The 12,063-nt window shown below is 39.1% G+C and overlaps 1 protein-coding gene across 1 annotated transcript; it reads left to right on the plus strand.

The window, feature by feature from the left end:
- Positions 1 to 2,711: 2,711 nt before the first annotated feature.
- On the plus strand, positions 2,712 to 5,205 carry LOC104850231 (tetratricopeptide repeat protein 30B). Its single transcript, XM_010607070.2, has one exon. The coding sequence runs from the start codon at positions 3,030 to 3,032 to the stop codon at positions 5,025 to 5,027; it is 1,998 nt and encodes a 665-aa protein (XP_010605372.1). The 5' UTR covers positions 2,712 to 3,029; the 3' UTR covers positions 5,028 to 5,205.
- Positions 5,206 to 12,063: the final 6,858 nt, after the last annotated feature.

Genomic DNA, 12,063 nt, shown 5'->3' on the forward strand with positions numbered 1-12,063 from the left:
ATACCAAGTTCTTGTTCTCTAGAAATTGAAGAATGAGTTCTAGGAATGATGGAGGTTGAAAGTGGGAAGATATTTATTGATAGGAAAGCTTTTGAGAGGTAGGAGGGGTCCTGAGTGGGGAGCCAGGGACCCCACTTTACAGAGAAGTTTTATAGGGTGAAACCCATGTGGGTATAACATGGGCCACAGCCACGAACATCCAATAAGGTTACAAGTGTAGTCACTTAGGTAATGGTGGTCCAATTGGGAAGCAAGTTATGTAGCAAGTGTGGGTGGAAAGAACCAGGATTCTCCTAGGAGGCAGTGGGTCCAGAGGTCTCTGGTCACTCCCAGGGTAGTCGATGCCTATCTGTACTTCAGTAAGCCCAGTTCTTGGAAGAACTATGTGGGTCTGGCCATCTTGTCTCCATCTTGAGGCCTGGTTTTCAGCTGACCTGCAGCTTTGGTGTGTTTCACCTTTGTCCTGGCCCTCTTGAGGATTTAGCCCTATCTGACTGCCTACAATATTTCTACTTACCTTATCTATCTATAGTACTTTAATGTTTGCCTAAATTGAACACCTCCCCAAGGTAAACTGATCCCTCTTTATGAAGCAAAATCTACTGAGTCTCACTCCACTTTTTTCAATCCCTAATTCTCTCCTACAAGTCTATAACTCATTTTATTACACCCACCAAATGTTTTCCTATTGCTTGGAATGCTATACATTTATTTTTTTGGTGGATGCACCAGACTTTCAAGATTCTTTTCAAAACAGAATGATCCTTTTTATTTCATGATATTATATTCCACCCTATTTATTGCTTTCCAGGATTTCTATCATTAATTAAAGGGCCTCCTTTTACCTCTCTTTCCAAAAAGGGGAAAAAATAAATAAAACCTAACCTATTCCCCAATTGCCTATCAAAGACTCAATAAAACTCAGTCTATCATAGTAGCAGTGATGGTCATGCCAATTTCATTGTGGCTGGTGCATTCATTTCATTTGAAATGACCCTACCCTCCATCTGTCTAAGCCGAATGTTCTGCTTTTTTCAAGCCAGGCCTCTGGAGCAGCATCACATGAAACAAGGAGGAAAACACAGAATGTCCTCCCTCCTGCCCACTTCACCTACCATGCTCACAAACAGGTAGCAACACAGAGAAAAAACCTCAAACTGATTCTTCTGGGGATCAAGTTTATTTGAGGGAGACCAGGCAGTCCTTTTATTTCTCATAAACTTTCAAGAACTCATTTGAAGGTGAAAGTTTTGATCAAGTAAGTATAACTTGTGAAATAGAATGACTAAAATAATAAAGGGCAATTCCTTGTTTCTGTGTTCTTTTATAACTCCATTTAATAGCAACTTACCTAAGGTAACAGTGCATACATAAGGATTTTAAAATACTGTGGCTAAGTTTCTAAGGAATAAGAGTCAGGCAGGCAGTCAGCTGTAAGAGAGAAGACACATAGCCTCTCATTATTGATCATCAATAGCCACCCTCCTCCACCTATGTACCTTCCTGGGTATAAGTTCCTAAAAGAGTACACCCTAGATCAGAATGAAAAAAGCCTCAGCTCATAGTTATAAAAGTAACCCTCAGCTGCTCTTGTTCTCACCCAGTAAGACAAAATTCCATCAATTCTCAGCAAGAGAGAAGACTGAAAAGAAACTAATGTCATTTATTCTATGATGTGAGCAACTGCCCAGCTACTGAACTCTACTTTCTTTTTCCTCATTGAGTTTATTGGTACATTTTAGGTATACGGTACAGTTACATTCATTACTGGGACCTTGTACCTCTACATGACAAGTCTTGGTTCTCATTTTTTCCCCTTGTCCCTCCCCTCCCTTCACCCCTTACTGAACTCTACTTGTGACATTAGGTGATTGAGTAGGAGCTACGGACTCTCACAAATCATTTCCTAACATCTGCTTGCAGCTGCAGTTGGGACTAGGAAGTTCAAATTCTTGTGCTCACAGAAAGTTAGCTGATAGTTGAATGAAAGAACAAAAAAACCCAGTTATCTTCCTTTACATTTCCTTGGCACCAAAAGCCTTTACAAACTCTATAGGAGATATACGGATTGGGTTATTTACAATCTTCTATTTGCTCTGGAGCTTAGCTGTTGGATAGCAAGGCTGAGCATCTATGAACCTCGTTGTAGTCTTGAGCAAATTAGATAAACCTTTAAATAAACTAGCCCAGAATATTTTATCAATATACATATTACAGGATGATTATTGACATTCGGTATAATTATGTGAATCGCCTATAAAACAGCTGGAGTGGGTTCTGAAATTTACACATAGAGAAGACAGTGAACTTGTCAATCACTAGAGATGACCAAAATAAGAACTTTCGCCCACTGAACCACTGTACTTTGCTTTTAAGAAATGTACCCTTAAGACAGCATAAAAAGAACCAATTCTTAACTTAAAGAGGATTCTAAAAAAGATAACCCAACTTTTTCATCTTGTTCCAGCCGCTAAAAAAACACCAAACGACACTGTTATGATACAACACGAGGTGTAAAAGTCTTAATATCTCTAAGGACTTTAGGCCTTAAACCTCCACAGTCCCAGAGACCCAGGTGGGACAACACACACAGCCAGCAACACTCACTTTAACAAAGAAAAGTCTGATATTCCCGTACATTAGACATCAAATACCTTTAGTGTGCTTTTTATTGCTCTTGAAAAAACAAAACAAGGCAGGTGACGCCTCACGACGCGAAGTTTGCATTGAAAACTACGTCTCCCAGCAGGCAGCGTAGCCACGAACCGGAAAAAACGTTCTGGCGCGGTGCATGCCGAGGCGCGGAGTTTACGTCCCTGAATCGCTAGGAGCCCTTTCCTCTCTCACCAAATCATGTTACTACGGAGTTTGGAGTATACTAGGACCTGACAAGAAATTGAGAGAATCATACGACTGATTCTGTTTTATTCCTGAGGGCTTCTTTCCTCTCCAAACTAACTTCTGACAAATTTCCGTTTCCGGTTGGCTCGTTACCTTGGAAACCAACAAACTCAGCAATCCGGGCAGTTATGGTGGGAATGAACAGCACCCCGATCCCCGACGGTGAGTTCACCGCGGTGGTGTACCGACTCATCCGCGATTCTCGCTTCTCCGAAGCGGTGCAGCTGCTGGCCGCTGAGCTGCAGCGGAGCCCGAAGAGCCGCGCCGGCCTGTCGCTGCTGGGCTACTGCTACTACCGCCTGCAGGAATTCCTGCTGGCCGCAGAGTGCTATGAGCAGCTGAGCCAGCTGCACCCAGAACTCGAGCAGTACCGCCTCTACCAGGCCCAGGCTCTGTACAAGGCCTGCCTCTATCCAGAGGCCACTCGGGTCACCTTCCTCCTCCTGGACAACCCGGCCTATCACAGCCAGGTCCTCCGCCTGCAAGCTGCTATCAAGTACAGTGAGGGCGATCTGCCAGGGGCCAGGAGCCTAGTAGAGCAGTTGCTGAGTGGGGAAGCAGGAGAAGAGAGTGGGGGAGAGAATGACCGCGATGGCCAGATCAACCTGGGTTGTTTGCTGTACAGGGAGGGCCACTACGAAGCTGCGTGTTCTAAGTTCCTTGGGGCCCTGCAGGCTTCAGGGTACCAGCCAGACCTTTCCTACAACTTGGCGCTGGCTTATTATAACAATGGGCACTATGGCCAGGCTCAGAAGCATATCTCCGACATTATTGAGCGTGGCATCCGTCAGCACCCTGAGCTCGGCGTGGGCATGACCACTGAGGGCATAGATGCTCGCAGTGTTGGCAACACCTCAGTCCTCCACCAGACTGCCCTGGTGGAAGCCTTCAACCTCAAGGCAGCCATAGAGTACCAGCTGAAAAACTACGAGGCGGCTCAGGAAGCCCTCACTGACATGCCACCTAGGGCAGAGGAAGAGTTGGACCCTGTGACCCTGCACAACCAGGCACTCATGAACATGGATACCAGGCCTACAGAAGGACTTGAAAAGCTACAGTTCTTGCTCCAACAGAACCCCTTCCCTCCAGAGACTTTTGGCAACCTCTTGCTGCTGTACTGCAAGTATGAGTATTTTGACCTGGCAGCAGATGTTCTGGCAGAAAATGCCCATTTGACTTATAAGTTCCTCACACCCTATCTCTATGAATTCCTGGATGCCATGATCACTTGCCAGACGGCTCCAGAAGAGGCCTTCATAAAGCTCGATGGACTAGCAGGGAAGCTGACTGAGCAGCTCCGGAAACTCACCAAGCAAGTACAGGAAGCAAGACATAACAGGGATGAAGAAGCTGTTAAAAAGACAGAGAATGAATATGACGATACCCTTGAGAAATATATTCCTGTATTGATGTCCCAAGCAAAAATCTACTGGAATCTTGAAAATTATCCAATGGTGGAAAAGATCTTCCGCAAATCTGTGGAATTCTGTAATGACCACGATGTGTGGAGGCTGAATGTAGCTCATGTTCTGTTCATGCAGGAAAACAAATACAGGGAAGCCATTGGTTTCTATGAACCCATAGTCAAGAAGCATTACGATAACATCTTGAATGTCAGTGCCATTGTATTAGCTAACCTCTGTGTTTCCTATGTCATGACCAGTCAAAATGAAGAAGCTGAGGAGTTGATGAGGAAGATTGAAAAGGAGGAAGAGCAGCTGTCATATGATGACCCAGATAAGAAAATCTACCATCTCTGCATTGTGAATCTGGTGATAGGAACACTCTATTGTGCTAAAGGAAATTACGACTTTGGCATTTCTCGGGTTATCAAAAGCTTGGAACCTTACAATAAAAAACTGGGAACTGATACCTGGTACTATGCCAAAAGATGCTTCCTTTCCTTATTAGAAAACATGTCAAAGCACATGATAGTGCTTCGTGATAGTGTTATTCAGGAGTGTGTGCACTTTCTGGAACACTGTGAACTTCATGGCAGAGATATACCTGCTGTTATAGAGCAACCGCTTGAAGAAGAAAGGATGCATATTGGGAAGAACACAGTCACTTATGAGTCCAGGCAGTTGAAAGCTTTGATTTATGAGATTATTGGATGGAATGTGTAGGTATAGCTGGTAATGGCTTTTGTGAAAATCTGTTTCACACTGTTTTGCATTTATCCTTGGCATTTTTATATCATTTATGTTGAATTTTGCATACTTATAATAGCCTATATTGTGTTTGAAGAACTTTTTTTTTTTTTTAATTTTATTGAGTTTATTGGTACATTTTAGGGATACAGTACAGTTACATTCATTGTTGGGATCATGTACCTTTACATGGCAAGTCTTGATTCTCATTTTTTCCCCTTACCTCTGCCCTCCCTTCACCCCCTCCTCCCCTCCCCATCTACAAACACTTTATTTTCATCTTTTCATTCTCTCACATTTTTTTCTTTTCCCTTTTTGTTCTTCCCCTACGCATCACACCTTCCCTACACCTTTAGCTCCTTTCTTCAAATTTCTAAATGTCAGTAATCTTATTAGAATCTTATGCATTGTTGCAGAATATTCACACCAGGGAAACTATTTGGTATTTACACATGTGTGACTTATTTATTTCACTTAGGAGTATATCTTCAATATGTATCCATTTTCCTATGAATGAATCTATTCTCTCGCTCTTTATGGCTGAGTAATATTCCATTTTATAGAAAAACCACAACTTCTTTATCCAGTTTCCAACGGATGGGCAAATAGGTTGTTTCCAAGATTTAGCTATTACAAACTGTGCCGCTATAAACATGGGTGCACATACTTCTCTGTGATATGATTCTTTTAGTTCTCTTGGAAAGATACCCAACAGAGGGATGGCTGGGTCAAATGGAACCTCCAGTCCAAGCTCTTTGAGGTATCTCCATATTGATTTCCATAGTGGTTGCACTAGTCTGCACTCCCACCAACAATGGAGGAGGGTTCCTTTCTCCCCACAACCCCGCCAACATTTGTTATTGTGTGATTTCTTGATAGCAGCCATTCTTTGTGGGGTGAGGTGGAATCTCAGTGTTGTTTTCATCTGCATCTCTCGAATGACCAGTGATGTGGAACATTTTTTCATATATTTTCTTGCTGCTTTCACTTCTTTGTATGAGAAATGTCTGTTCATTTCGGATGCCCATTTTTGGATCGGGTCTTTATATTTGGGGGGACTGATTGTTTTGAGTTCTTTATATATCCTTGATAATAGTCCTTTGTCTGAGGTACAGCTGGTAAAAATTTTTTCCCACATTGTAGATTGTCTCTTAGTTCTGCTAATGGTTTCTTTTGAAGTACAGAAGCTTTTTAGTAAGATGAGATCCCAGTTGTTGATTCTTTCTGCTAGTTCCCGTGCTACTGAGGATTTGTTCATAAAGTCTTTTCCTATACCAATGTCTTCCAGAGTTCTGCCTAACTTACTTTCCAGCAAGTTTAATGTTTCTGTTTTAATATTTAGATCTTTAATCCATTTGGATTTTAATTTAGTGCATGGCGAAAGATAAGGGTCTAATTTTAATCTGTGACAGGTTGATATCCAGTTTTTCCAACACCATTTATTAAAGAGGCTATCTTTCCTCCACTGAGGATGGTGAGCTCCTTTGTCAAAGATGAGGTAGCTGAGTACATCTGCATTTGTTTTTGTGTCTTCCAGTCTGTTCCATTGATCCTCAGGCCTATTTCTTTGCCAGTACCATGCTGTTTTTATCACAGTGGCTATGTAGTATAGTTTCAAATTGGGAATTGTTACACCTGGTGCCATGTGACTGTTGCCTATAATGGCTTTTGCTATTCTAGGTCTCTTGTGGTTTCAAGTGAATTTTTGGATTCTTTTTTCTAGTTCTGTGAAATATAGTGTTGGAATTTCAATTGGCATTGCATTGAATGTATATAGTAGTTTTGGTAGTATGGCCATTTTCACTATGTTGATTCTTCCTACCCAGGAGCAGGGGATATCTTTCCATTTTTTTATATCCTTGAAGAACTTTTCTATTAAGGTTTGTAAGGACTGTACAGTTTCAGCTGAAGCACATCTGCCATCTTTCTGTTACAATCACCGGATCTTGCCTTGGGGTAATAATTGCTTCAGTGATATCTTTGTATAAGGAAGTAATCCTTAATAGCAGTTGATACTGAACTGACATAGTGGCATTAGCCAAAAATGGAACCATTTCTTAGCAAGTGAAGAGAGGTTTTTACCATCCTACATAAACTTGCTGTCCAGTAAATCTCATTCTTAACTCTATGCCTCTAGTTGTTTATAGTCCTTCACTTTCTAGATCTCAACTGAGTCCACTTTGGACCTGGATCTAAGCTTTTTGAAAGTGCAGTAGTCTGTGGTGGGAATCTCCTTGGTTCTCTTCATCATATGAAATTTGGTGAATGATTTAATTATTCTATAATTGGGTTAAATCTTAAGTTTTGTAATCATTGTTTTATTTTTCCAGAATAGATTTTCTTTCCCTGTGATACTAACAAATGCTTTCTAATCTGTAGGAAAAATCAGAACTGAACTGAGAAAGAAAAGACTAAGGTATACATCCCAGACCTTCTATAGTAGGTAAATCTTAAGAAATTCATTTACTCCTTGGCATCTAAATCATTTAAACTACTAGATGCTCTTTACAGTTATTTTTGACTATAACATCTGATTCTGAAAAAAACGTATAGAGGAAAGTTGCCTTTCTTCTTTTGTGACCTGGCTGTAGTAACAACTCAATCAGGAAATAGAATATATAACTATTCAAATAAATATTTTCTGATAGTTTTGCTTACCACAAATGTTAGCCCCTCAAGGTAGATTTTTTTTTAAACATTTTATTATTGAACAATGCAACATATTCATTACTAAGAAATTTGGATTTTTGTCATTTAACTTGGAGTTTTTGCTTATAATTCTATGAATGTGTATAGGGCAGACCCTAATATCTGAGGTGGTCGTGCCTAAATTATTAATTTTGTAAATATTTAGAAATTACAAACTTTCTGTTTCTCTTTTAATTTATTGAATAACTTATGTCTTTGAGGAAGGAAGATTGTTTTTAATTCTTCCCCCAAACGATAAATTACCTTTCAGTTTGAGAGTTTTCTAGGCAAGCGTTTATTTTTATTTTTTAACAGTAGCAAAATTTTATTAAGTGTAGAAAAAGCAACAGGCTTTGCAGAACAAGTTTGGACTAAGTGAAAACAGGAAAAGAGGAGCAGGAGAGAGCCATCATGCAGGAGAGAACATGCATCCTTCTTGTAGCATAGGGGACAGAGACAGGCAAAGAAGAAAAAAATCTCTGTGGCATTTTAGAGAGAAACAAGAAAGATGTACCCATAGGACAGATATGTTAACCAGGTTTTGGGGTGCTGGGGACTCCTTGAGATGTTTTCTAGGTCCTTTCTGTCCTGAGAAAAACATTGCTTTCTCTTGGAGTGTTTTCTTTTCCTGCCTTCAAAGCACTTATGTAAGAGGTTGTGGTGTTTACTGCTTCATAATGTATCATAAGATAAGAAATGAAAAATTCATTTTCCTTACCAAGCCCCTTTTCTTTTCCTTTTTATCTTCTCTATTTTGTCAATTACAGGAACACTTCTCTGATAGCTGGCAGCTGAGACCTCAGCCAGTTATAAAATATACATACCATACCTTTTAAAGTGTCAGATGAGCTAGCACTATGATTATAGAAACCTGTTAGCCTTGGATTTTTGTAAATTGAGATAACATTTCTTGAGAGAAAATGACTCCAGATTGGTAACACCAGAGAAAAATTTAAAAGGATTCACCAAAAGCACTGTAACTGTATGCATTGTAATTTGTAGAATACATTGAGCTTTATATTTGCAGTAATTCCCCATATTTTTGAAACTCTGACTTTAATAGAAAATTTAATATAAAATTTCAAAGATATGAAATTTTTTTATTTAAAATGTTCTGTGACATTGGGAATTAAATACACTCAACTCTAGAGGACACTTGCTTTTTGGTATCCCTAACATCTAATACTAAAAAATAGAGCCAACCAGGGCTGGGGATTTGTCTCAGTGGTTCCACCACCTGCTTTGCAAGTACAAGGTCCTGAGTTCAATCCCTGGTACCCTGCCCACAAAAAATAGAGCCAACCATTAGCCAGAAGGTAATTAATTGATTAGCCATACATAACAGTCTCTTGGGAAGTAAGTTATTGCGAAATGATTATACTTGAGTCTGTCATTAATTGAGGTTTTTTGGTTTAATAAATTGTCTACATTGAATTTAGGCCAAGACTGATCCACCAGGTACTAAAATCCTTCCTACAATATTATAATGTGTATATGTTAGAAAAGGAGTTGTCTTTATAGAGAAAAATTATTATAAAATTGTTCTGTGTACTTTTCTAGCATGAAAGAAGCATTTGTTAAAATGTCGTAGCTTGAATGTAAATATTACCAAGTAAACATGTAAAATGAGCCCAAGTTCTTGTTCAAAAGTGAAATTTGCACATTTGTAAGATTAAATATTATCAATGGCTGGGTAACTTAGTTCAAAGCAATAAATGGCTAAAATTGAACTGTGCAAATAGGACCCTAAAAAGTATGTACAAAGTATTTATTGCTTTTATTATTTTGTTTGCAATTTTTGTTTGTTTGTTTGTTTTGTATCGGGGGGTCAAATTCAGGACCTTATGCTTGCCAGGCAGGCACTGAGCCAAATCCCCAGTCCTACAATTATTTTATTAGGAGAAGAAAATGCTTATATACTAAAGGACACGTGATTAATTAAAAGTCTCACTAACACTCATGGCAACTGCTATAAAAAGTATACGCACAGAGTCCCTGGGAACTCTTTTAAGATTATGGTATGTATGAGTCAGCAGCAACTCACTTACAGGTTACTTTGCTGGTCACACTCTATTCTGTGAAAACCTCTTAGTCCCAGTTATTCTAAATTTGCCAAAATCATATCCTATAGTTTATTTATGTACCTCATAAATGGAAAAGAGAATATGTACATTTGGGAATAGTAATGTTCCATTCTTAAGTCAAGAAGTATTACGGCAAGAGATAGTTACATCCTAACATTGTAGGACAAAAGAAATCTCTAGGAATTAGGCAATAACAGAAGCATTTGTCTGAAAAGATCTTGTTGCAAGGAAAACCACATACGTACTCATCTATGTCATTATTTTGGTGTTTTTATGGTTTATTTTTTGTATTTAGGTACTGGGGATCGAACTCAGGACCTTGCACTTGCAAGGCAGACGTCGGCACCACTGAGCTAAATCCCTGGACCCTATGCCATTATTCTGTATTTTTACTAAAAAAGGAGAAGCTTTCTGTAATTAATATTTTTATTTCTAGATTGTTTGTCCTGGAACTTCTTCATTACCCTTAAATTGTTTTGACAAAGTGCCAAAGAACAGAGAGTTATGCATGATTTAACTGAGATGCTGAATGTAATCTCAGAAAGGAGACTATTTTTCTAACAGGGTATATAAGATTTATAGTAAAATGATTAGAAAAATTATAAAACTCTGTAAATAATCATGCGAGATATAAAATGGAAAATCATAAATAAAACCTTTAAAATATTTATAGATATGACCTAAATAAATTTTTTAAATTACACATTGGGCATTAAGATAAACATCTGGAATGTATCTGCAAATAGAGCCTGAATGGTGAGAGCATAGATGAGCCCAATTCTTGAACCGTCAAACTCTGACGCTCAGAGAGGCGGTTTGACTTGCCTAAGACCATAGAGCCAAATAGTGGCTCAGTGCTCATGTTGCTCATGCTATACCACATTCCCCTTAGGGTTCCCTCCCCCAAAAGTATTCTGTCAGTGCTCAACATTGTCTCTCCAGAGTTATGACTTCCACCACGTCCATTTCTGCTGATTACCTAATTGGTGATTTAATAAATTTTTTTGAAAATGCATTCATGGGCTGGCCTGTTACACTATAGTTTCCCAAGTGTGCTGAACTGCCCTGTGTAGGTACTACGGAGTGTTGGAGATGGGCACAAATTTTACTGCAGTACAATCAAAGTTAGTCTCAAAGGTTCCTGACCCATCTCTTTGTTTCATAACTTTTTTAAGATCACTTTTTATGATGTCTTTAAGTTGATGATTTTCTTCTGTCTGTTATAGTTTATGTCCACTAAACATGTACAAACAACGGTCAGAAGGCTTCACTGCACCTCTAGTGCAAAGGGCTGTGAGGAACTCAACTCAAAAAACACAGCCAAGGGCCGGGGATTTAGCTCAGTGGTTCCGCAGCCTGCCTCACAAGCACAAGGACCCAAGTTTGATCTCCAGTACAAAAAAAAAAAAAAAAAAAAAAAGCCAAAGTCCAGCTGTTTGCACAAGTGTTTACAGAGTGTTACTTGCAAAATCCATTTGAGCCAGTCTCTTAAGTACTTACCTTCTTTCAGAAGCCTGATTACTTAGATTTTGAGGAGAAATAAAAGGAAGCCAAGACAAGAGTATAGATGGAATCCCTGTTACTCTTTTTTCCCCTTTTTACTAATAATTCTCACTCAACATCAGAATTAGCTGGTAAACTTAAAAAACAAAACAAAACAAAACAAAAAACAGAGAAGTCTGGGCCCAGACCCTTAAAGACTCTTTCAATTTATAGAAGTGGGAATAGAGGGCTGGGGCATTAGCTCAGTGGTTCTGCCCCCTGCCTCGCAAGTGCAAAGTCCTGAGTTTGATCCCCAGTACCAAAAAAAAGGAATAGGAAAAAGAAATCACTTTTCTAAAGTCTCCCCCAGATTATTCTAATATGTAGCCAAGATTAAGAACTGCTGCTCTATACAAACAACAGTGATCATATGGATGCTGGGTGCTGGTGTAGGAGGTGGGGTGCAGCCTATTGAAATGACCCTAATGTGTAATCTAAAAATTTTTTAAAAATGAAAAAGAATGGATCACAGCATCACTATTTTTAATGCACTTAATCTAGGGTATTCTGTTTATTCACATGCATCTTTTTAACCAGTGAAACCTCTTTAAATATTTTTCTAAAACACTCAAGGATTCTTAAATTTCTGGCTTTCATAGAAGGAGTTTGAAAAATCCTGAAGAAGACAGAAGCTATGGAATTTGACAATAGAAACCCTTTGAAGGGTGTTTCCAGGAATAATTTAAGAGTATTTTCAT

The sequence above is a fragment of the Fukomys damarensis genome, unplaced genomic scaffold (assembly GCF_012274545.1).
Source record: "Fukomys damarensis isolate Sample0158 unplaced genomic scaffold, DMR_v1.0_HiC HiC_scaffold_26, whole genome shotgun sequence".
Taxonomy (NCBI): domain Eukaryota; kingdom Metazoa; phylum Chordata; class Mammalia; order Rodentia; family Bathyergidae; genus Fukomys; species Fukomys damarensis.